The sequence below is a fragment of the Neolamprologus brichardi genome, chromosome 5 (genome assembly GCF_056152115.1).
Source record: "Neolamprologus brichardi isolate AB-2024 chromosome 5, ASM5615211v1, whole genome shotgun sequence".
Classification (NCBI taxonomy): domain Eukaryota; kingdom Metazoa; phylum Chordata; class Actinopteri; order Cichliformes; family Cichlidae; genus Neolamprologus; species Neolamprologus brichardi.
The window spans coordinates 3,614,893-3,641,857 of record NC_142108.1 but is presented as its reverse complement, the minus strand read 5'-3'; the positions used below and the strand labels follow the sequence as shown (position 1 = coordinate 3,641,857).

Below are 26,965 nucleotides of genomic sequence, written 5' to 3'. Positions count from 1 at the left end.
CATCATCGTCATACAAGCGCCATCACTCTTAATAAACCTAAAAATTAAAAATCAGCCATGATACTTGACAATGTGTTTGTTGCCACTTGTCTCCTAAAACAATGAATCTGAGCTAAATGGCACTGGGATCTAGAATTTTATGAGTTCTTTCCCAAAATTCCTGAACCTCCCTACACGTGCCTTCTCCTCATTTTATACATCTGTGATGATCTTGGATCACTTTGACATAGATCATGTCAAGTGTACCAGCCATCTGCATCATACAGATACAGTCGCCTAAAGAAATGGTGTAATGCCTCCATAACCATGCTCACAACAGCTACGTTCACACTGCAGGTCTTAATGATCAATTACGATTTTTTGATCAAATCCGATTTTTTTTTGGTTTGCTCGTTCACTCTACAAATAAAATGTGACAGCAAATGCGTTCTAGTGTGAACGCTCAAAGCGGCCTGTATGCGCAGAAGAAGACGTCACACACAACGCGCTCTGTTTAGACCCAGAGCAAACAGTATTGTTTGACTGATGGCCCTTAATATAAAGACTTCGGACTTTACGTTTCCCAATTTTGCTTTAAGTTATAAAGTTATTTTGTTCTTTACATATGGCCTAATAATGATCCTTATTGCTGTTTTAGAGGAGCGGTGCTTCAAAGGATAGTTGCAGATTTCTGTCAGAATCTGCAGATTATACAGCACAAAGAAAATGTTCACGTTTCTCCAACGTTGTCTTCCCGACAGTTTCACTGGATGGCCAGGAAGCGTTCACGTTGTCTTCTCCGGCGCTGATAATTGGTGTCTGTCTTGTGTCAGTGACGTAAAAGACAGAAACAGCAGTCGCTTTCTGAAACATCAGATATGTGTCGGATTCAGTACCACATATGAAAGTGACCCAGATCGAATTTGTGCTGTTCACACTGTCATAGCATGATCAGATATGAGTCGCATAGAGTCAAAAAAGTTGGATTTGATGCGCTTTCACCTGCAGTGTGAACGTAGCCTAAGTTGCTCTGTTGCGTGTAGTTCCATGTAAATAGTGCAGTCGATTTTAACAGCCCTGCCATGAGTCCTACCTTTATAAAGCTCATTCATTTTTGTTGTAATGCACACCTGTGTGAATTTTACGCAGTGGAAATGTATTATGTATTATGATGTATTATGCAGGTGTTAAAGAAAAGAAAAAGACACCTTTCAATGAGTGTATATGTGAGCAGGCAGAATGAATGCTAGGTTATTTGAGAGTTTCTGTGCTAACGTGGGTTTTGGTTCTTATAGCGCTTTTCTAATGAGTATTGAGCACCAAGTGATTTTTGCTACAAGCCTCATTCACCCAGTTATAGACCCACATTCATATAAGCAAACACTAACTGGTGGATGCATCGGGGTTCAGTAGAAATCGATCGGGGAATCGATCGACCAACTTCTCCTTGATAGGACTTCCTCCTGACCCAGAGCCACCCCAGCTGTTTTCCACATCAGCTGTGTGTAGATTGTAAACACAGCGATTGTTGTTGCTCACCTTTGCTTGGATGTGGTTTTCTGGAATGTGGATTTACAGGATTTTCTGAAAGGCAGAGCAGAAAGGCCACGCAGATCATAATAGTATTTGTCATGTTATGTAAAAGGCAATAGGCTGCTACTACGATGACTTTAATAGGATTATAGTAACTATAAAATTAGATTTTCTTTTGTGTGTTAATAGCACAGCGACAGGGTGTTCTGGTATGCTTATGCAGCGTCAGAATTGAGAAGGAAAGTTCATATTTCTCCGAGTCCCCAAAATAAATGAGTTCTTTGGAACACTTTCACACCACGGTGAGATCAAGTGTGGGCGTTGGACAGTAACACAGGCTCTCTCCACAGTGGGCGACTCCGACTTTGAGGACTCACACTGAGTCGATGCTGATTTTAGAGCTGTTTGCACTTTTCTCTCAGAGGACTATTAACACATTGGGTTGTTTTTCGTACCTTTGTTGATACGGGCAGCTGTGATAATAGCCTGTTAGCAAAGTGTTCACACCTCACTTGTGCTTCCGAGGCTGCTAAGTGCTTTAATTCGACGTTGACCTGCTTTCAGTGAGCTGAAATAGAAGCTATTGTTCTCAGAGAGTGACAAACAAGTGCAAGTTTCTAATTAGCTTTTTTTGAAATGCATCGCTACGGCTCTCAGCTCTGAAGACTGGATTACAGTAAACGTGTTTTCTCAGCTGAACAGCTTCAAATCGTGTTGCAGTGCAGAATACTGTGACATTTTCTTCAGTGATAGCTTATTATATGTGCATGTGAAAGCCTCTAAATAATGCAATAGTTAATAAAGCACCTGCGTTATACTGTAATGCTGTTTGCTTTTGTTGAACAGGCTCCTTTAAGAGCAGTTTGGTGCTGTAATCAGTCAGTTTGTAGTAACCATGGGTCGGACCACTGCGTGTGATGTGTAATATGCATTGTGATGATGATGATGATGAGGCAGAGAATCCTCTCAGCTCTATGGAGAGTTTTAGCTTCTTTGAGCTCTTTGTTTTGATTTTATTCATATTTCTCAGCAGAACAAAGAAACTGCAGAAAGGAGGCTTTAATTGTACTTCAGATAAATGCCTCTGTTCTGTGTTTGCTGTGTTTCATAACAAGGTTGTTGTATGTTCCTCTATGAGATGATTGGGAATCTTTGTGGTTGCAGTTTCGCTTGATTTGTAACGCTACAATCCAACAAATTTCTCTTAAAAGCACTTGTTTACTTTACTGAATGTAACACTGTGCTGTTATAGACTGACTATAAGGGCTGTTCAGTTCCCATGCCACATTCTTGGCTTTCTATGAGAAAGACTAAGACTAAATCACTGGAGGTTCATCTGTGGAGGATATGAGAGACACTGTGGTGATTCTCACTGTGGAGTCTGCCCGTGAACCAAACCACAGACAATAAATGGGAAGTTAAGCGGCGGATACCAATGTGACTCTAGTGTGTCTAAAGTGTTGTTGGAACTATTTTTTACCAGAGTCAGGTGGTTTCCTTCATTGGGTCTTTCATGTTCACACAGATGGTTTTTTAATCTTAGGTTAGATAAGGATCACGATTGATTAAAATGTTGAATAAGCAATAAAATGTTGTTTGTCATACATGAGGGGCATTTCAAGTCTACAATAAAGATGCTTTCTAAATATGAATACTTCATACTTTAAACCAGTGTTTCCCAACTAGTGTGCCGTGGCCCATAGGTGTGCCGTGAGAAATGATCAGTCATCTGGTTCCACCTGATTAGTACTCGAGCGATCGAGCAATACCTGCTCTAATTGAATGGGTTGCAAACTGCCAGTTTAACAGAAGAAGACGAAGAAGAACTTGCATAATAGTTATGCTGTGAGACGACGCAGCGTGTAATAGCAATAGATAAATATTTGAAAAGAAAAAGTAGTCAGTCTGACCTGGGTCCTGGAGAAAGTTCGGACCCAGATGAAGGCCCTAGCATGAGTAGTGGTCAGAAGAAAGCAAAAGAGGTATACCGGGGACAAACGAGCCAATTCTGCTATGCCTGGTGCGCAGGAACATTTTTGTTTTGCGGTGTGCCGTGTGACTTTTCTAATGTGAAATATGTGCAGTGGCTCTAAAAGGTTGGAAAACACGGGTATAAAGTATGATCTGGATGTTGCATTATATCCCACTGTATAATAATATGTGTTTAGGGGCTTAAAGGTGGTCTGTTGGATTGACGTCTGGTGACTGTGGAGGGTATTTGAGTACAGAGAACTCGCTGTCATGTCAGGAGATGGCTGCACTGTGGTCGTAAAGGGATGGATGGCAACAATACTGTGTGAGCGTAATGTGGGGAATATTGCCTCTACACCAGCGGTCCCCAACCCCTGGGCCTCGGACCGGTCCGTGAGTCGTTTGGTACCGGGCCGCGAGAGTTGAGGCTCAGGTGTGAAATGTATGGTTTTCAGGGTTTTTTTATCGGTTTTCAGCGTTATTTTGTTATCGTTTTTATCGTTAACTCGGTTTTCCTGGGTCTTTTCACGTGTGTTATGAATAAATCTTCTTTTTTCGGTACCGGTACTAGTTTTATTTTGTTGTATTTATCCGCGACACCTTAAAGGCCGGTCCATGAAACTATTGTCGGGCATAAACCGGTCCGTGGCGCAAAAAAGGTTGGGGACCGCTGCTCTACACCATTACACCATCACCAACCATGAACCATTGATACAGGGCAGGATGGATCCATCCTGTCATGTTGTTTGTGCCAAGTTCTGACCCTGCCATCTGAATGCTTCTCTAGAAATGGTCATTAGACTAACAGTCAAGAGGCTTTTGCAACTGAAACGTCACATGGAGTCAGTGAACTCCCTTGATGTCCTGGATGTAATTTCCTTCCGTATCCAAACACATCACAGGTCAGAGCAGTTAATGAGAGAGATGAAGAGTCTGAGCCGAGAGAGAGGTGCTTTCCATTCCCGTCTCCCCACACTGAGACGGGAAACAAGGCGCTGAGTGTTTGATGAAGCCTAATTAATTTACAGCTAAGCCTTTTGCTCCCTGCTTTGTAACTTTGTAACTGTGAGAGATGAGTAAAGCAGGGAGACATTCAGACAGGCTAAATAATGCTTCTCATGAGCTCCTTTGAACCTGGCATCGTGCTTTTTAATGTGCCTTTTTCCTGCGCTTTCACCAGAGGCATCTCACAGCTGCGTGCTAGTCTGGATAGGCACCGTTCCTATGCCTGCATGCAGTATACGTGAAATTATCACAAATCCAAACGAGTTCCAAGCACGCCTCCTCCATGTGCACAGACACATTTCAGCAAGTAACTGCAAAATAGAAAAAAAGGCTTCGTGGACTTTTTTCCCCTAAACTTACTTATCTTTATTCTGCAGGGGCAGTGCAGTGAGACCCAGCTTGACCCCAAGCAACACTTATATAAAGTCAACTCCTGATCACTCTTGCATAATGAAAACAGAAAGCGATCAATTGTGTGTCATAAGTGCACAGTGTAACAGTGGGGCTCTGGGTATGAACAGTGTGTGCACTGTGTTAGGTAAGGACAGAGGTCAGCTGCTCTGTTGTGAGCCAAGGTTCCTGCTGATAAAACCCAGTTCACTGTGTGCTACATTACTGCAGCGATTAGTTTTGTAACTGCAGCTCTATACAGTATATAAACCTCCACATACACCAAAGGTACTAAATTATGTTTCTGAACCAAGCAGCAACCTGTGGCCAAGTTCAGTTCATCCAAAAGTGAGTCGGTTCCATAGACTGTCCTGTTAAAATGCGTCTCTTTATAGTAGGAATAAGCTGTTTAGACTCTTAATCCCAAATAATTTCTCCTTATAGGTACATTTTATTGTAACTAACCTGTTGTACTTGTATTTGGGCTTAAGTTACACACGACTGTGGAGTGGGGAAATCTATGCTGTAGTGGTGTCTGAAACCCCAAACTGTGACCTACAGCTGAACCCTCGAAGTGTAACTACACCTCAGTCGACGCCGCACGCGTCCGCTGTGATTCGCCTGTTCAACGCCCTCGATTCCTCCTGCGCAGATACTTTTTCACCACCTTTTTTAAATTTATCAGTATAACAATCATCCTCTCAGCATAAGGAATAATAACCGATAAAATGTCAACATGAGCACCTTGAGGCAGCTGTTGTTGTGATTTGTGATGTAAATAAAGTTGAATTGAATTGAAAGGAATCACAAATGTAACAGTCGGAATAGACGTGAGGGAATGTACGAAAAACTAACCCCGAGAAAGAGCGGGAAAAACCTCCCAGCATTTTATTAATTTCTATCATGGCTGACATAGCTATAAACACTCAGAGCGGCCACATACTAATTAACCAGCAGTGCCTTAAATGACATCAGCCACTTGTGTAGGTTACATCAGCAGAAGTCCAAGTCAGGCCTTAATAGAAGCATACCCAAGATAGCTGATAACAGTTCAAACCCTCATCTCTCAGCTAGTTCTGGCTGAGCAAAACTAACAAGTTGATGACCATGAAAATAAAATTGCACCTTTAATTCGCAATGTGCAAAAACCAGTGGGTGACGTCACAATTGGCTACATCCATCTTTTATATACAGTTTATGATTCAAATGAGACATTGAGCCAAAAGCAGGCATAGTAAAGTACATCGTGTCATTTTAAACAAGGAGCCAACTGGGTGTAAAGCCTTCTTTTTCAGATGTGCCAAAGTTATCTGCTGGTAAAAAAACCCTAACCCCTAACCCTAACCCCCTAACCCTAACCCTAACCCTTTTTTACCAGCAGATGCCAAAGTTATCTGCTGGTAAAAATTCTGCAGTTGAATTATACTGACATGAAGATCAGAGAGCTGGCTGTGACCTCAAAACAGATCAACCATGAAAAAAAGAGTCAAAGCGCAGGAAGTGCACGCATCGAGAAGAAAGGGGAAGCCACTGGTGTACTTGAAAAATAAATAGAGCACAAGACGATGACAGAGAAATGCTTTGAGCTGTGAAGACAGACACCAAAACGGTGACTTCACTGCCAGTCTGTAGAGCTGTTGTGGTATGTGTCACAGTTCACAGGTTTTAGAAGACTTAAGCAGCAAAATTTCAGAAAATATCAAAAGATGTGCAGCTCGAGGTCGAGCAGAGAGAGTCCAACTCACAAAGTGGAATTTGCCAAACATTAGAGCAGCGGTCCCCAACCCCCGGGCCTCGGACCGCTACCGGTCCGTGAGTCGTTTGGTACCGGGCCGCGAGAGTTGAGGCTCAGGTGTGAAATGTATAGTTTTCAGGGTTTTTATCGGTTTTCAGCGTTATTTTGTTATCGTTTTTATCATTTACAAGGTTTTCCTGGGTCTTTTCACGTGTGTTATGAATAAATCTTCTTTTTTCGGTACTCGTTTTATTTTGTTGTATTTATCCGCGACTCCTTAAAGGCCGGTCCATGAAAATATTGTCGGGCATAAACCGGTCCGTGGCGCAAAAAAGGTTGGGGACTGCTGCATTAGAGGAAAGCTTTATGTAGGTGCCGTCATCCAGACTCCACAAAATATAATGTTATTTTGATGCTTTTGGGACTAGCTGAGCCTAAAGGCAGCATTTAGTGACGTACTCATGTATTGTGTCTGCTTATGTTCACAGGATTTCTCTGATCTCAGTGGCTGACCTCTGATTCACAGACAGACAGACAGTGATTTAACACATACCAATGCAACCTCAGCTTTGATCAGTGACAAACCTGGAAGGTCTTACACAACCGCAGTAACAAACAGCCAATAAAGGCAGCTGCTTTATGGTAAAAAGAGAAGCACTTTCCCCAAAGGTGATACTGCTTGCTTAAGCAGTGTCACACTCATGGTCGAGTGCGCTCTGCTTGCCCGTCTGCCTGCAGAGAGCTCTGTTGGCCGATGGAGGCAGTGTAGAAAGTGTTCCAGCCAGTCTGTGGGCCACGCTCAGTTGTGCTGTTGTTCTGTCATCCAGCCTCACAGGAGAGCGAAGTTATAACGTTCAACTAGCTAAAGTGAGACTTGGGTGTTAAAAACAGTGGGAGCACTGTCTGCACCCTTCATGTATTGATTGAGGTAATCTTCAATTTCAGATGGACTGTAACAAGTGTCCCATCCGAGCCATTAAGTGCCTGCAGAGTTTTGCTGTGTTTGCAGGCTTTCTCACAGGTGCTGCCTCGCTCAGCTCTGACCCAGACTGGCTGGTCCACATGAACTGAGTCAGAGCTGCGGACAGCTCAGGCGTGCCATTGTTTAGGTTAACAGAACCGTATGTTTGTCTGCGAGCGTCTCCGTCCCGCTGACCACGGGATTCTGGCACAGGACGTGATGAGTCTCTCCCTCCCAACAGCGGTAAACAAACGCTGATTCGGCCTCTCCCGTGCCTGCTCTTGAAACACCCATCCTGCACCGGTGATTGTGTCCGCGATGAGTGAATCACACTTAATGTGTCGCATTGAGTGAGTCGTGCTGAATCAAACAGAGCTGTGTTTGTGGAGGTGGCTGAGCACTGCGTGTCCTGGTTGAAGCTGTGAAGGGCCTTGGGAGGCACAGCTGTTTGTGCAACATCAGGAACAGAACAGCCTTCATTAGGGACGCAGAACAATCAGTTGTCCTCACCTTGAGTCATCTGCAGAGCAGCAGCACACATGACAGACAGCTGCACGTTGCCCTGAGCTGATCCAGTGCAGAACTGCACTACACATTTTGACAGGTTTGAGAAGCAAACATAGATGAAGCCGAGGTGATAGCAACGTGCTAAGCTGTTTGCAGAGAGAGTTTAATGGTTTCATCAGTATTTACAACAGAGACAGAAGTTTGAATTATCTGCAATCCTGCAGTTTTGGCATGTTTGTGGTCTAAATACTAGAAGCTCAGCCAGGACGGCAATATAGCCTTAAAACTACATCACGCTATTTCATGGAAATTTGTGATAACAGTATTTCACACGATATTAAAAATAAATCTGGAACATTTTATCATGATTGCAGCGTGCAAGCAGCAGCATTTAATAGTGTTAACAGTGAAAAATGAAACAACAAAAGATCTTTTGATTCAACTTCTCAGTCAGCTGCATGTGACAGACTACCTGATGAACGTGACTCTTTAGAAACAAGGTTCCAGCAGCGCCGTTGTAGTGTAATAGCAGGGACACAGCATAATATCCAGTGACACTGCAAACGTCAAACGTTAATAAAAAAAAAGGAGCCTAGTTAGTGTTTTCCCTGGAAACAGTTTTATTGTAATTCTTTTTGCCTGGAACGTTGAGTCTTGGATCGAACTTTCTAACCAGTCGATTGCAGCCCTGCTTTTCTGCGGTTACGTATAGGCCACACACTATATGTCCTGATATATGACGTGAAAATGGCGAGTGCTCCAGCGAGGTTCCGTTGAGTAATTTGATTACATTTGGATCACAAATCAGTACCTCCTTATTCCTTCACAGCCTGGTTGTACTCAACAGTTTACTCTTTGAGGCCTGACCTCTTGTACTTAAACCACCTTCACACTGTTGAAGTTTTTCCCTTTTCAGATCCTAATGCTTCAGTCACATGAGGGACAACAGCGATTGAAGACTGAAGTTTTGCAACAGTGTGCAGACGAAACCTCTTAAATTTAAACCTCGTAAATTCAGAAATTCCTCCTCAAATAGTGACAGAGTTTAACTGCAAAATGACTTAGGCACTCGCCAGCTTTGCTTTAATATAGGAGTATATCCAGAATGCAGTCAGTTAGCAACCAGCTGAGTTGAGGCCCCAGCTGCAAACAGTTGCAGACCAGTTGCACTTATTGGCGCAGACAGACTCAGATTGGCTGCGATTTGTTGGCAGGCTGTGTTTACAAATGAAACTGCAAGTATTTGCAAACCTTCGCCACTCTGTCTGACAGTGATTGCCTTCAGATTGTAATTGTTTGGAGACGGGTTCCTTCTCGCCACATGAACTGTGCAATCTGTTTGCGATCAAAAGTGGTCACCCAGAAGTTGGAGTTGAAGGCAGCTACTTGCTGTCAGTTATTAAATGCAATCACCAGGCAACCATTGAGGTTTTTTGTTTTCTTTTTTCATAGCTGTTCTATTTTTACTCTGGTGTGATAGAACCATAAATTGCAATTGGAGACAGACACACTGCTCTAAGACTTGTTTGGGTTGTTGTTGTTGTTGTGTGTGCTAGGAAATGTAAATGCATGATGTAGCTATAGCATTCATATCATGACACTTTGTTTATCACTTAAAGATTTCCACCCTAGTGAAGAAATTCCAGATTCTTTAGGAAACACTGTTCACGCTGTTATTGGGAAGTATTCAGGTTGTATCTGTAGCCATTGCTGTGTTAAAAATATACTTTTCATCAACTACACATCTGCCCAGGTGTGCTGGTGACAATACCAGGTTTCTTTAACGTAGTTTATCGGAGTTTGTCCTACATGCAAACAATTCAAGATTTCCCCACAGATGTTTGTGCCCCCCCCCCCCCCCCCCCCCCCCCACAAAAAGTTTCGTACACCCATTGCATTTGTGTTTAATTGTGTATTGCCCATTGTTTTGCTAGTCCACTACCCTGCAGTGTAGTGCAGATTCTTCTTTGTATGTACACACAGTTGATTTTAGCATTTGTCCACACACTGCTGTTCTCTGTGTCGCCCTCCTTAGGTTTTACTTGCAGCACTTTGGATTCTCCTGCTCTGATTGTGACACCATTGCTGAATTTTGCTTGGCAACTGATGCAAAAGATGCACAAATCTGATTTGAGTAGCATGAGCGTCAGGGCTGAAATGCAGTTTAATCTAACTGGAGTCACATTAAACCACCTCAAAATGTTTTTGTTTTTATAACTAAACATTTTATAGCTGCTTTGTAAATATATACATTGACATGCAGTAAGATTAAACAAATAGCAGGCTGCAGAACTTATGTCAGTAATGTAGCTTGGTGTTTGAATGTTTCCTACCAAAATGCAAGTCATTACTGATATATTGTTTTCATACCAGCTTTGTAAACAGTGTAAAGCAGATCCAAGCAGTAGAAGTGGTGCAACTTTGAGTCACCTATCTGTGGGAGAAAACGGATAGACCCGGGGATTCCCGAAATAGTTCCTCCCACCTCACAGCTCTGTTCCTTTACACATATGCTTTTTGGAGGAATGCATTAACTACATTATGGCGGTTTCAATCCAGTTAAGAAACTCTGCATTGCTGTTAAGCATCGTAGGAGGCTCATTAAGTCACGAAACAGTGTCAGACTGACAACCATGAATCAGGATTGTTGTCTTTAAAGGCAGTCAGCACAGAATGTGTGAGAGCGTTGTTGTATTTTCATGTGTGCTGTGATGCAACACTTGCACTGATATTCACCGAAGCGCACAGACCATGTTGCATTGATTTGCATTACTTAAGCACGGCGCTCTGCAGCAGAATGCAGAGCAGCAGGCTGGCCCAGGATAGCAGAAGGGAACCCTCTCTTTCTAAATTTAGCTCTCAGTGGCGAAATGCTGCAGCGGCACCCATAATCAATGGCCTGTCTACGTCAGAGCCCAGCTTCCCTTCCCTTTAACCCGGGCCCTGCAGATAAATAGATTGTGCTTTCTCTGCTGGTCATTTCTCTCTGATCAAACTGACACCATTGCCCTCTGTGTTGTTCTATTTTTGGAGAGCAGACCACAGTTTACTGCATGACCTGCACCTCTGTCCTGTGTCCTGTGCAGGCTTTTATGCAGGCACCCTCAGCCTGTGCCCTCAGCTGAGGACATCATTGCTTACATAAATGTGACTCTGTAAACACTTCTTTTATCATACTGCTGAGATTGTGCTGCAGCCCTTCTGCAGACCGTGTAAGGTCATGAGAGGGTAGTGATCATGCATCTGATGACTTAGAAAAAAGTGCCTGAAGCGTCAGTGACCTGAATTCCCTGCGGGAGTGTTTTGCTGCTTTTAGGAGGGCGAGTTTTTACATCCATTGTTTGTTTGTGTGTACCTGTGATGTGACTGGCCCTGGAGCTGACCGTGCAGGAAAAGGCAGTAATGTATATGTGCACAATAATGTTCATGGGGGATAAACAGATGGACTGCGTTCATCTGCCTAATCCAGATGTGAAAAGAGAGGGGTGGATCTCACTGAGAACCACTGCACAGATGCACAGATATGGTAGTAACTTACCCATCTCAGGCTCCTATCTTCAAACCATTTACTCTGTGGAGCTTTGACCCGGCACCTCCAATACAATCCAGATATTAGAACCATTTTTCTTATTCATTCAATGTAGGAGCCATAATTGAATATATTGAATGTTTTGATGATCACTGGGTTTTCATTTGTTTTGGTTGTTATGGTGAGGTGTAATGGGAGTCACGTGGGTGCTAGCGGTGACATTAAGAGGGCGTTGTCAGTCTGTCATTCACTGGTTTTGATTTTGACAGAGGAGGGCTGGGTAGCCGTAGTTTTTGTTGACCGCTTCACAACATGTTTTGTCTTGTCATATTAGAGCCTGTGACATTGTAAGAGTCTAAATCGCGAGATGACATTACTTTGTAAACAGTTTAATAAACAAGCGAACAATTCCACCATTCGCATTATTGCGTAAACTTGACAGCGCGTCAGGCAAATAGGCGGGCTTCATCCCCGGCCTCTAGCGACTGTGGAAGTCGCTACATTCAATATATCGATTAGACTTGTACTTTGATTATATTGCTTGATTATGAATAAGGATGATTTACTATTAGCAAAAACACGTATTTAGCACTCTGTATCACTCTAAACGTAAAGGCTGGAAGTTCTTTTACCCTCTGTGTGGGATCGCAGGTCTAATAATCAGAAGGTTGGTGGGTTGATACCAAGTTGCTGTGAATGTTAAATAGCATTTAGACATAGGAAAAAAACTGTTTGTGTGAATGGGTACAGTAAAGCAGCATGTGTGTATCTTTAAGCAGGTTGTGTTCTGATGAGGTCTGATGCGTTAAAGCCGGTGGTAGATCATTTGTAGCACTGGCCTGTTGAGTTGTCATTTTCATTAGCTAGGCAGCTAAGTGTTTGAAAACTATCCATCTGTAATTAATAGCACTGCTACTTTTGGTTGCTCCCTTGTCACAAGGGGTTGCCACAGCGGCATGTTTGATTTGTCACAGTTTTACACCGGACGCAACCCCAGTGGGGATTTGTGCCTCCAGCTGGAATCAATAAGAAAATGCCTTTCTGCTGCAATGAGTTCGAACACGTCATTTACTGTGTCGAGATCCAAAGGTCAAAGAAGACAAACCACTATCTGAAACAACAGACTGACCCCATCGCTGTTGGATGCTCTCGCCGTCCTGACTTCCAGGGTTCAGTGTACACACGTACAACTAGTTAAACTATCAAGATGAGCTGACATAACAAGATTATATCAATGAATGTGACTGCTTCTTATAAAAACACTTCTTGTCTTTGCAATTCAAATTTGTGCTGAAATAATTTAGCACAGCAGTATTAACCTCCTCAGCCATGCTCGTTAGCTCGGTTAACAGGATTATTTCTGCTGTGGGGTCATCCTCAGTGAAAATGTCCATGGAGATAAAACTCCACTCAGCACGCCTGGTCTCTTTGGGGTATTTCAAATTAAAAGTTATGCTAAAGGAAGAGGAAGGCAGAAGGAAGGAAGACACAGCAGTAGCAGTAATAGTGATGATGACAGGAGCCCACTCAGTGTTTGCCTCCTTCTGCAGAGACACAGAGAAACCAATAATTGGACATTTGTGGCACAGAGACCAATTTCTGCTGACACCTCATCTCACTGTGTGAAGTAGGATGGAGTAACTAAGCACAGCTGCTGTGCGGAACTGCTATAAATAACTCTGAGCGCTACTGGCCACACAGCAGCTGACTGCAAGACAACAGTGTTATCATTCAGGAATCCCAGTGCTGGGAGTTTCAAGTACACCTCATTTCCACAGTGTACTTATTATCTATCTGTGATCACTTTAGTGGGCAATCATTACATTCGGACAGAGCTAGAGTCCTCAAAGTAAAGAAAGACAAGCGTTCGAGTGCCACAGCTGAGAAAGCCGGGCTTAATTTAATCATTCCACTGACATAAAAGGATTTCCTTTCAAATGATATCACCATGTGCTGCATTTGACACAATAGCAGTTTCCAGGCAACCGAGGCTGTCAGATGGCAGCAGGCTGCTCTTCCTTGCAGCTGAGAAAACTTTCAGTTTTATAATCTGTTTCAGCCGACATGAAATATTAATGATTGCTTTCCTTGGGTTTCCCCCCTCACTCCTATTCTTTTTTTTTTTCTGTCCTGCAGGCAAGAAAAAAAAGTTTGCTTGGTAAAAAGATTACTTTCCTAGAAGCAGAAGTGTGTGAGTCTTGAGGACTTTCACAGCGGCGAAGAGTGCAGTCGACAAAAGCAAGGCTTGCTGCTTTGTTGTGTAGTGTACGTGATGCAAAAAAACCATTTCCAGCAGTTCCAAATGTCCAAACCTCAGGAAAGAAAAATAACACGAGAATCTAATCAATGTAATAACTCCTAATAAGTGTGACCAGTCACTCTTCTTTTATCTGCTCTTATCTCGTTTGGGACTGTTTGACCTGCAAAAGATAAGATGTTTTATTCACTGGAGCAAATTTTCTGCTGAACTGTGCAGGCAATGTCATCAAGTGTCCTTTGTCCTCTAGAACTGTCCTTGTTCGTGTATAGAAATCACATGATGCTATAGTTGTTTTTGTAACACGCTGTTTCATATTTAAACAGCAAGCTGTTTTTATGTCATGACATGAATTTCTTGTTAATATTATCATAACACAGGACTGCATGTATGATAGTAGAAGTAAGGATTCAGTCAAAGCCTAAATACAGGAGGGCACCAAAGAGGTGTAAGAACTGTGTCTAACATTAGCTAGCCACATGTTATCGTTTTAATAGTAAAGCATATAAAGGTGTAGAAGCAAAATGAAGGGAGTGCAAATGTTATACCAAAAACTTTAAATTTACAAAACAGCTTCTTAAAAAAGTGAATTTGCATAGAATTCAGACTCTGCAGCAACATGTGGACGTTGGGCCAAAATGGACGTTGCATTCTTGAGTCACTCGATTGATTCAATGACTCGACGTCTTTTTGTTTGGCCGAAGTCTGTAAGTTTTGGATATTGGCTACAACCTGTTATGGTGGAGTTCCAGAAATTCCTCTATGCAGGAATAACCCTGCCTGTTTCATCAGTTGTGCGTGCAGAGAATATTGTAGCAGGTGTTATGGTGCCCGTGCGTCCAGTCAGCACAGAGCACTCAAGGAATTTAGACGACAAACAGCCTTATTTCTACACTGCACGGAGAAATGACAAACTAAACAAGAACCCGTGTGATCTACCGGAGGTTGGCCTGCGTGGTGAAGCACACAGAAACTCAGGGTTTCCTGATGACAATAATAATAACTTTATTTGTGTAGCAGTTTTTAAAGCACACAGTTATCAAGTGCTTCACAGTTTAGATGAAAACATACCTTACATTTGTTTCTACGTGCATACTTCCATACATACATTAGATGTGAACTTTTCCCACATTATTTGCTGGCTAACGTGAAGGAAACATGAACCTGTTTAAAGAAAGCACTGAGGAAGGCTGTTCTAAAATATAGATGCAACCGCCTCACGGTGTAGAACAATCCACAGACTCACATCTGATGGTTGGAGATGAATAAGGTGTAGAATAAGATCTCAGCGGCAGCCTGGATTCACAGCAGATCAATTTATCTTGATTGCAAGGAGTGTGATGTAATAACTGACCTCTGCAGACGCGACAGCAGGAGTAAACACAAGATCTTCATTTTTGACAGGATTGAGAATGAGGCCATTTTACGGCATTCAATTAGCAATAGCAATAAAGCATTCACTAAGGTAGGAGAGGCTGCTAAGGGTTGTTAGGCCTAACAGACAAATAGAGCTGTGTATCCTCAGCATAGCAATGGTGGGAGATGCTTTCAAAGCTCTAAGTTCAATTCAATTTTATTTATATAGCGCCAAATCACAACAGTGGTTGCCTCAAGGCGCTTTATATTGTAAGGGTCCTCCAGTTATACAAATAATATGAATAAATACACAAGACAGCAGTAATACATAAAATGAAAAAAGCAGTGGTCCAAACAACGACACATGAGGGACCCCATATACAAGAGGAGCAGAAGACGACATATTTATTAATATGGCTTCTGAATGTCAGTAGAGTAAAAACCATTTGAGAGCAGTGACAGAGATGCCAACCCGGTGTTTAAGTGATGATGTATGAACTCTGCTTCTGGGACCAAACTACTGTGCGTTTATTAAGGTTGTTGTCTTTTTAACATGTTTTAATGCTTTGCATCTTGTTCTATTTAATCTGAACAAGCCCCTAAAAAAATTAATTAATTACTTTTTAATTTTTTTTATTTTAAAAAAGGCAGTGATCACTGTCAGACTCTCTTGGTTTTTATTATCACTATTCATTTTAGAGGTTAGTGTTTAAAACCTTACGATGTAACTACAGCCCAGCCCATGCAGCAGTAAATTAGTGACTAACCTCGTATTGTGGATGGATTATCTCAGTTGTTCTCCTGACTGAAGTTTGGTCCGTTTATAGCGTTGGGAACCCTCACGTCAACTTTTATCAGTGGAAAAAGGTTAGCATTCATCCTTGAGCTTCGCTGTGTTTATGTTATGCTAACATAGCTGTGTAGCTAGCCACCACATAGCACATCGTTATATACCAGCTAGCCCAACTCCAGTAAATCTACAAACGTCACTGCTGTTCAGTTTTCTGTCTTCATTTACAGTGTTGGGAAGGTTACTTTTAAAATGTATTCCATTACAGATTACAGAATACATGCCCCAAAATGTATTCTGTAACGTATTCCGTTACGTTACTCAATGAGAGTAACGTATTCTGAATACTTTGGATTACTTAATATATTATCATGCTGTTTACAACTACATGAATGTACTATTGCTGTGATTTATTACTGTTACTGAAGGTCCGCGGGTCCGAACCGTAGTAAAGGACCTCTGACTAATACGGTGGGTTCTGTGTCGGGCTCGTAGCCGAAAACTAGCTTTACTTTGTTGTCTGGGTCACTTTGCTAGCGAGAGACAGAGAGAGGCGTTGAAAGGCTGCTCCAACGGAACTTATTGTTTTTGGAGGAAAACACGAACACGGTGTACAGTCGAGTCTTAATAGCTTACTTACAACTGGGCTCGTCAGGCTCTCTTCTTGGCTGCAGTGGTTATTATTATATTTACATGCTTCCAGCTCCCGTTTTTGCTCGATGACAGCTCATACTTTTCCTTTTTCTCCCTCCCTCGCTCACAGACACATAACGTGTATGGCAGTCCATTCTCCCTGCAGCACGGACTACACTGCCTATGATGCTACATTCTTTAGAGCTATACCTGTAGCATTCTGCCTATTAGCTTAACACAACAACAACAGCAGGCGCTCTCTCACCCAGGAAACACGCAGAGAGAGAGCGTCACCCTGTAACCATGGCAACCGTAACGCTGCCGCCTGGAACAACAGAACGTAGCTGTCAAACAAAACCCAAACAGTCCTGACCCGCGACCATATGAAACAGGGAAGTACCGCTGTGTAATCCATTTATTTCAACAAAGTAACTGTATTCTAAATACCACCTTTTTAAACGGTAACTGTAACGGAATACAGTTACTCATATTTTGTATTTTAAATACGTAACGGCGGTACATGTATTCCGTTACTCCCCAACACTGTTCATTTATGTCGGAAGTGATAGCAGAGCTGTACGTTTTAATTTTTTCAGAAATCCCTCAGTCAGAACATGATATATTATGTTTAGGTGGAAACTAGCGAGCTAACTTCTAACTCCGTTAAATTTCATAAATTCTGCTTTGATGGATGCCTGGTTGGATAACTTAATTGCTACACCTGGTAGAGCAGCCACACTGATCTTTTTTATTAAAGATTTAGACACTTTTTAACTCTCAGTGATGCTGCAGTGCTCCTTGGACTTTGGAACCTGAGGTGGAGTTTGGACCCGGAAACTGCTAATATCGTCAGACCCAAAGACCGGATAAGAATGGCATAACCACAAGTGTCAAAGGCTACAGAACTAAAATGAAATATTTATCTTCATCAGGACTTATGAATAATGCTTTCTCAGTGCTGTGGAAAATATGAAAAATTTGGAGGAGGTTGATTAGTGAATTGGCCAGTGATAATTAACACTTCCTACCATCGCTCCCATAATCAGACTACTTGACCTCTCCTCAAACTCCAGAAATCAGACCCCATTACCACATTACATCACAGTGTACAGTTTTAAAATAAAGAACCCTGGTCAACTTTACAGAGACAAAAGCCACCTGACCCACCCTCCTCGAGCCATCGCTTTATTTTTGTCGTCAGCTGAGGTGTTAAAAAAATGAAGCCAGTGTGTAGTTCTCGTTTTTGTGGTTTCACACGAGGGACTCTTTTCTCAGAATGTGCCCCTCCGGTTTCTATTTGTGTCTTTATAGTGAGCAGCATCACAGCCGGGCATCACTCCAGTTACAGGGCTGGAGTTGGCAGATACTGTAAAACAGTTGGGTAGACGTAAGCACCGGATGACACAGCCTGCACATATATGGCATAAAGCGAAATCCTCAAATTACATGTTGTCACTACTGTAGACCGTCCCTGTCCCACAAGCAGTAATTAACGTTATACAATGGCTTTTTCCCCCTCTAGAGTTCTAGCTGTGAGAACCCTCTCATTGAAATGCCAAAAGTCTGAAAGCCTTTGCACCCACTCTGATCACTGGTTGATTTTCTTTTCAGCCTCACGCCAAATTAGGGTTAGATCGCTGACGATCAAAGATGTGACATACGGCTATTTTTATTTGCCTGTCACCCACTGCTACAACTGCAGCCATAGAGAATAGAGTGTAGTTGTTTTGTTACAGTCTGGCCTTTGTACATGCAGTATCTAGGACTGATTGTGGTCCTCAAGTTGACTGTTAGACTGGTCATTATGCAGAATCAGAAATAGATTTTTACATCTGCTATGTTGACTAATGGATATCCATTGCTAAAGAAAATCAGATAAAGAATTTTAACCATGCTTGTAGTTAAGATGTTGGTGCGCTAGTTTGTCTATCACCACTCGTCTCGATGTTTTTGCGTTCCTTTACACTTATTTCATGGCTTGCTATGGCTGTGTAAGTATTATTTTGTCTCATGGACAGTAAAAACTTGGCAAAAACATTTATATTGTCTAAACTGTGATGTTTAAATGTTTATTTTTAAGTTGGTTAAATGTGTTTGCCTTATTTAACTTTTCAATATTTACCTTTGTCTTTGATTGGCTGGACTTTGTTAATTTTAGCATGCTAAACTTTGCTAATTAGTGAAAAACACAGATTTGAATGTGATTTTGCAGATATCTGGTCTTAAACCAAAGTAAACATTATACATGCTTTGTGAGCATGTTCACTTGCCGACATTAACTGTATTAACTTTTGATCACATGTGGACTTTCCAGGCTTAAGAAGGTCATATGTCAGCAAGTGTATTCTTTCCTTCATCTGGTAATCACTTCAGTCACTTAGTTTAACCCTAATTTCTTTGCCCTTTTACATAACATCTACATTACACTTTACTATATATGGTCAGTTTATCTGTTGTGCCAACACCAGGTCACAGAATGCCACTAAAAAAAGCTTATGTTTCTATTGTCATGGCAGCTTCCTGCATTTACCACGAGTTGTTTATTGCAAACAGAGTACAACAATTTAAACAAGTGAAGGCTATCTGCTGACACATATTCATATGTGTTTCGTGTCAAATCAGGATGCAACACTGCATCCTGCAGGATGATTAGTCATTTTACAGGAAACGACAAGCTCTAAAATATCATCAAGAACACCTACAGAAGTTGTTGCGTACCTGTCACCATCAGTTTTGGTATCAACATGGAAGCTTTGCTACAAGGATCAGTTTGTCCCGTGTGAATCACAAGGCTCTTTGTTTTCATGTTTACACACCCGGGACCTGATCTGGGATAGTGAAATGATTGAGAATGAATTTAGTTTGGAAGGGTTTGGTTGATTTCATGCTGTTCTGCCTTCATTGTGAAAAGTGTATAGCCAACGTACAGTAACCTGTAGAGAGACTGAGCTATTATAAAATGGTTTCTTGCACACTGTGCTCCCAGCAGATTGTTCAAAAGCGACAAATCATCCTTCACTTGATCTGTGGACCTGAAGAAAAGGGCAAAGCCTTGGAGATCAACAACTGTCTAGATAAAGAATTGATTCTTGGTCTTGGAGTGTTTGAATGCCTCCCATTCATAGATCATCAATAGCACAGCAAGGCTTTGAGGAGAAAAATAACTTTACAAGGTAGTTGGTGGATGTTTGAATTATTTACTGGAGCTTTGCTCTAACTTGAATTAAGAGGTTATAGAGTTTCAGTTTGAAGTGATCTCAGTAATGGAATATACTGTTGACCAAACTAGGACTGACCTCAAAGTCGTTCATATTTGATGGACCTAGCAACAGAGAGAGATATCCAGGTCAACATTTAAACACAACAGAGTCCTCCACAACCACGTTACATAAATATTGAGCTTCTGGTACAAAGAAGGTTCCTTTAGCAACAAGCCCCCACCCCCACCTCCTCGGTCCCCAGGGCCATCCTGGGCTCACTCAGACTCCAGATCCGAGCGTGGCACCGCTGTCCTCGGGCTCTCTCACTGAGGGGAAGGAGCGAGGGATTAGGACACACCTCAGTGGGCAGTAGCAGGCCGCCGCCTGGCCCGTGGCGCCTGACTCATCCCATTCTCCTCCACTTTTTATGGGCTGACATTCCCATCAGCCCCTGCTCTTACAGGCGGCTCATCGCTTTGACATGCTTGTGAGTTCTTCAACAAACAAGGAACTTTTACCTCTGCCCAAACAGAGTGGGCGAGCACTTGTGAAGCGCACATCGCTGCAGGAGTCTGTGACTAATAGCCCATTAGGATTTTTTGGCAAAATACAAAAACAGGCTGACTCACTCGTGCTTTTATGCAGCTTGCATTAAGTATTTGATTTTAATCCACTGCACCTAAATTTTCTAACGCTAAATACATCTGATACCCTGCCTGCTGCAGCTCATATGACTTGCTCTGCGAACCAAGGGAAGTGCTGCTGACCTGAACGGTTTTGTGCTGTACGCCACACATCCAAGTACAGCTCCGCTCCATTTAGCACGCTGACTCCTTGCAGGCCTCTAGTGCCGCCGCGTCTGTGGTCCTGTATTGCTAGTCGTCTGAGATCCCAGTTACAGCTGACGCTATCACAGGACGGGCGTATTTTAGGCCTGCGCTACAAATGCTGCAGCTTGTGAAATTTTTCTGTTATTTGCTTGGTGCATTTTTTTGGCCTCCGCTTTTCCAGTTTCCTCACATTTTTTTAAAGACGCAATGCACACCATGATAAGATATACCAAATTTTCAGCTAATATCTCATTGGGTTAAAAAATACTAGTTTATGCCTGTCAGACTGTGTTATCTGCAGCATTTTCCATAGATTCAGGTACAGAAATACACAATGAATGATGAGACAGACTGATGGTTACAAAGTGTCTAAAGATACTGTTTAAAACTGATTCTTTGCTAAGTTGTCTGTTATGTGTAGACAAACATCGATTCATTCCTTGAGTCTGATGCCTTTTTTTTATGGTTGAATGACTCATAGGTTAGTGTTAAGTTGGTAAACAAACAAAACCTCTGAAAATGGTCAAGTACAAGGACTTTTGCACAGTCCTACTCTGATACATACATGATGCATTTACCATGATACAGTAACAGCTACCCAACGCACTCAAAACAGAATTTGAAAGTAGTCACTGATTCATGTTTATGCCGATATTTACTGAACTTTGACTTAAGTTGGCTGCTTTTAATCGTTAATATGATATGAATGACAGTTGTACTGGATTAAGGAGACGTAAAAACTGACTGCATCAGCTAGATATCGATGTGTCTGTTGGAGGTGATAGGAGTACAGTATGTAAATGCTTGCTATGACTGTGCCACACGGTGAATTATCTTCCCTCAGACAATCTTTGGTCAGCGATGCGCTATTTTGTACACAAAGTGGGACAGCAGAGTTTAACCTTTTGCTAAATGAGGGAAGGTGCTTCTTCTCCGCTCAGTGTTCAGGATCACTTTGCATCACATTAGTGGCTGTAACTGCTGTTACATCTGGATTTTTTCCCTCTGAGCAGCTGGACAGTCTGTTAATGCTGTCCTACATATGCAAAGAGCAGTAGAAGCCAACAAGGATTTCTTTTTAATACCTTGAGCCTATTTTGAAAGAACTAAATGCAAACAGAATCAGAAAAAATGAACATTTTCTATGAATCTGTATATGTATAGGTGGCAGGGTGGAAATGTATGATAGAAGGGAATCATAAACATCAGATGATGTTGAATGGTGTAGAAATCTGAGTCTGTCAAACCGCTCAAAAGCTGCAAGGAATTAACACATGAGTACAGCTTGTATGTAGGACTGAGCATCTGCCCACATGACTGCATTGTTAGTGCTGGACTGATTAGGCCAGTCAATTGCAGAACAGTTACTTATTTAATGAATTTATTGGAAAACAAATGCCAAACAATGTATTGCTTGGAGGTTGTCAACAGTGTGGATGTTTCCTTTGTCTTACATTTCTTTGCTGAAAATGAAAAAGTCTTAAGAAGTGGGCAGAACGCACAATTTTAGGATTTCAAATGGGGTTAAGCTTTCACGGTTTTCTGAAATGCTTGCGCTAAATAAATGTTTCTGGCCTGTCCTGCGCTCCCAACCGCTCTCTGAATTTGGTTCCGGAAGTTTCTTCCTGCTAAAAGGGAGTTTTTCCTTCTCATTGTCCCAAGTGATTGCTCAGAGGGATTTTCTCTGTATGGCTGTAGCATCTTTACCTTACAAAAAATCAAACAGTTAATGAGAATAAACTAACAGATCTGCATTTTATAGCTTTTTTGTCGTTAAAATGTCGTTACTAACGCGTATTTAGTCTGTCCATAAAAGAAAAAACCGCATTGTTAGTTGCTAAATTGTCCACTAAATTTTAGGCAGTAATTTTCTTTTTTCCCCTTTTGTTATATATTTCTTCTAAGCCCCTCTTTCGTTGATGCTCCTCTACCACCCCATGTTAAATTCCTGGAAATGTCCCTGATCCTGTAACCGTGTTTCAATACAGAACAGCTCGCTTCACGGCAGCCGTCTGTGTGTGTGCGTGTGTTGCGTGTGAGTGGGTACACAGGGAATCTCCTCCTCAGTCCCACCCCTTCACATTAGTAGTGAGCTAAAAAGGAGGCAGGCGGTGCTGCACCGCTCTCAGTCCACTCAGCGCGCATCGCAGAGCTCTCTCCTCATCCTCCGAACGTCCGCGGGGACTCCAGCGAGCAGCCAACCAGCGCTCCTCGCTCTCTAAACTCAGCTTCTGCTCGAGCATCCTCCAAACGGAGCAGCTTTGTCAGGGACAATCTCACATTATTTCCTTTCCACGGAGCTGCGAAACGCGGGGCCTGACTTTGAGTTCCCGATGTGGAGTTGTAATACTTCAAAGACCAAAACGAGCAGCGCGTCGGACTCGAGGTGGAACGCGTTTTGGATGCGCGGATCTCGGCGCTCTGCGCACCGGCACAAGCGCGCCAAGTGCTAGTAGCAGTGAAAGGACTGAAAAGACTATTGACGGGTGCTGTGGGAGGAAAACATGGTCCAGAACGTAATTCTGGTGTTTTTCCGCAGGAGACTGAGCCAGAGGCCGGCAGTGGAGGAGCTGGAGAGCCGGAACATTTTGAAGCGTAAGTAAAGCGAGCATCCACGGAGCTTTCCACTCCCACTTCACGGCAGGCCTGCATCTTAAAAAACGAAGTTTCTGATCCTAATTGTAATATTACAGTCAGGTGCTCCCGGAGTTTACATTGACTTAATGGTCCACTTCTTATTTATTTCAGATTTTGGTCGTTTCATATATCTTTAATACTACTTTAATAAGTTACTTTGGACTCTCATGCCACATGGAGGAATAGATAATATTTTTAAATAAGTGGATAATGACGGAAAGCTTCATAATCAGTCATTACCCAGTTTCCTTCGGGGTCAACCTTCAGGATCAATAAAGTTTTATTGAATTGAATTGAATTGAGAATGGCAGCTCTGCTTTTTGTTTGTAGGAGGCTGTAGTTATCATGGCCAAGTTCTCTTTTTTCAGCAGATAACGGTCCCCCTCTGATTACACAGTGTCCACGTATTATGTGGAAATTGTTCCCGTGCAGTCCCAGTAATAAGAACATACTTCACTGTGGTTCTAACTGCATTTTTGCAGCAAGAAATTGTTTGATTGTAGCGCTCCAAGCAGTGGAATTAGTCCCGCTGCCCTGAAAGAACAGAACGCTTATGAAAGAGTGAGTGAGGAGACCTAGATTTTGTACATCTGTGTGTCTCTGAGCCACCTGTGAGCCCTCAACAGCTGCCCCTTTCTCTCTCCACACAGGAGCATGTGTTTAAGCCAAACAGCTACCCCTTTGGCATGAGGACACGCACTGTCTAGCACAGAACATTCAAAAAATTTTAATATTTGGAATCGTGTTTTCCTGTTGAATGAAAAAGAAAGAAATGCGCTCAGGTGCCAGCCCCGCTTTAAGCTGCCAGACTAGTTGACCAAAATTTCAAATGAAACAAGAGATTAAAAATAAATGAAGTGACATCGAGGGATCTCTGGGCTGTATAATAAAGATGAATCCTATTAGAGGCCTAATCTGCCCCAGTCTCGCTCTCTGACTGACTTGCATTCCTTCTTCTCCTGAGCGCTGCTGCACGCTGGCTCACGAGGAGATATTGATTGCGAGGAGGATCAGACACACTGGCTCTGTTAATCACAGACAGATTACCTGTGCGTTTATCATTTTGCCTCATTTTTCACATCTAATGTTTGTCCTTTCATGTGTCAACAGAGAGAAATGACCAGACTGAGCAGGAGGAGAGGAGGGAGATCAAACAGCGGCTGAACAGAAAGGTAAGAATTTCCCATGTTTGGGTTCACCGCAGGAACCCCAACAGCACACTCACTGTTGCTTTATAAAAAATATTTAGCTTCTATCACCAATTCCATTGATTGCATGAATAAGCTGAAACCATTTGGTTGTTTTTCTTTTTTTTTCCAGTTGAACCAGCGGCCGACGGTAGATGAGTTGCGGGACAGAAAGATCCTAATTCGTTTCAGCGACTATGTGGAAGTGGCCAAAGCTCAGGACTATGACAGGAGAGCCGACAAGCCCTGGACCAGACTGTCAGCTGCTGACAAGGTAGCTGAAACTTCTTCACTGTTGTTGTTTTTTTTAAAGCACAGAGTCTTTAAACATCTACCTTTTTTTTGTTTTTTGTTTTTTGTTTAATTGTTGTGTTGTCCCCTTTTTTGGAGGATATTTATAAGTCTTAAAAAGAGGATTTAGCATCTGGTATTTGATTGTTGGATGATTGCCAATCATTAGATCCTATTGGACAGTGTTTCTTCTTGACCCAATAAATATTCATAAATGTATAATTTGCAATTGGTTAATCCATCACATAATTCAGATCAATTCAAATTATTTATATGGCACCAAATCACAATAACAGTTGCCTCAAGGTGCTTTAATCTGTAAAGTAACGACCTTCCAATAACAGAGAGAACACCAACAGTCAGAACTATAAGTTGGCTCTTGGCAACAATGGGAAGGAAAAACTCCCTTTTAACAGGAAGAGAACCATGCTCAGGCAGGGTCACCCAACTGTTGTGACTGGTAGGGGTGAGAGGAGGAAGATGGTTATATTGTTGCTCCTGGTTTCCCATTAATGCGCATTTATTTGCATTCAGTTTGGGCCACTTTCACTTTTTTTTTCACTTCCTAAAAATCCATGTAAGCTTACATAATCTGAGCCCAAACAACAGATGTTCCCCCCTAATTTGAGCTCCACCACCTGAGCGACCGCTTTCGGGTTTCGAGGGAGGGCACACCTGGGCTCACGCTTGATGTTGCTTTTGTTTTCGCAGGCGGCGATACGGAAGGAGCTGAACGAGTTCAAAAGCAACGAGATGGAAGTTCATTCTTCGAGCAAGCATCTGACAAGGTCAGTGTGTGAGCACGGCGTCACTGGTGCTTCCTTTCTTTATATTTCTGCTAGCTTTACTATTAGCGGACAGGGTTCGATGTGACATTGTGCAAAGAATGGAAAGTGCATTATTCAACATCAATGAGTGCACACCCTGCAGAGTAGAGCTTAAATTTAGCTGCAGCCGGGGCCCTGAGATGGGGGGAAAAAAAAGTTGCACCACCTCTCGGCTATAATGAATGTCCGCACATATTCAGCTTACGTTTTGCTTGTGTCAGGACTGTCTGTAGCTAAAAAAAAAGAATTAGCTGGGGTTGTGCTTACGCAAGACCCCATTTTTTTAAGTGCCCTGTCCATTTGGTAATAATAGGACTGTTGATTGATGAAACCATGCTCACTCTTTCCCCCCTTTTCTGCTTCGCAGGTTCCACCGGCCTTAGCAAGGTTTCTTCTGTGAAGAGTTGCTTAAATCTGGTTCCGTCAGTGAAGACCTTGCACAAAGTCTTCCATTGGCCTGCAGCCACTGGGTGTCCTGATATTTGGGTCCGTTGAACCTTTGGAGGCTATGTCTCTAGAAATGGATCTGCCAGCAGAAGGACGGGGGGAGGGGGGCACGCAGCAAGCTCCACTTCTGCTCAGAAGACCATCTCCTTAACCCTCACTTCACCTTGTCAGCGGAGCAGGACGAGCTGAGGTTGCGCATTCGCCATAATAAACAAAGCATTGACTTCTTTTTGTTTTTGTAAACGGACTCTTTTAAAAGACGCTCTTTTTTGACACGGGGGAGGGGGGGCACGTGCATGTGACCGAGTCGACCAATCCCACTCCAGTATCAGTAGTCACATCCCCGAGCTGTGTCGGAGTCTCGCTGATTCAGTTGATGATGATTTTCATATCGACAGTGTACATGTTCTTAAACAGAAACCTTGTCTGTGTACAAGATGAAAATCCCTTTGTAAGCACTATTTATTGTCTGCACAATACAGGCTTTCAAATTTGTAAAAACAAACTCTCCTGGTCTTGTGTACATTGTGTGTGTTTCAGATCATATTTTAATATCAAAAAGCACAAGAGATATGTGGGATATTTTAGAAATGTGATTCAACGTTTTTTTTCCTCACAGAGGTCAGAATTAGGCTGACGGATGATAGCTGGCTACGGCTGATGAATGGGTTGTAATCCCCTAGATTTATGTCAGTTTTAGATTTATAACATTTGAGTGACATCAGATGAAGCAGCAATTAGTTGGCAGAATGCAGGCAGTGACCTGTTTCTTATCCTCACGCTCTGTCATCCTCGCACAAATGGCTCTCTGTGCCGGGGATGTCATGTGGGTTTAAACTCCCTCGTGAAAACAAGCTCACCTGACTGCATTTGTCCAATTTGCAGCGAGCTGCTGATCTA

The 26,965-nt window shown here is 42.5% G+C and overlaps 1 protein-coding gene across 2 annotated transcripts in view; it reads left to right on the top strand.

Moving 5' to 3' along the window:
* The window catches only part of phactr3b (phosphatase and actin regulator 3b), a 62,394-nt gene extending 35,824 nt beyond the window's left edge, over nucleotides 1–26,570 (top strand). For both annotated transcript variants that reach the window (XM_006800173.3, XM_006800174.3), the window contains exons 9-13: nucleotides 23,216–23,271; nucleotides 24,424–24,485; nucleotides 24,634–24,774; nucleotides 25,503–25,579; nucleotides 25,986–26,570. In XM_006800173.3, the coding sequence (XP_006800236.1) occupies nucleotides 23,216–23,271; nucleotides 24,424–24,485; nucleotides 24,634–24,774; nucleotides 25,503–25,579; nucleotides 25,986–26,001 (352 nt within the window). In that variant the 3' untranslated portion in view covers nucleotides 26,002–26,570. The remainder of the gene's footprint in view (nucleotides 1–23,215; nucleotides 23,272–24,423; nucleotides 24,486–24,633; nucleotides 24,775–25,502; nucleotides 25,580–25,985) is intronic.
* Nucleotides 26,571–26,965: the final 395 nt, after the last annotated feature.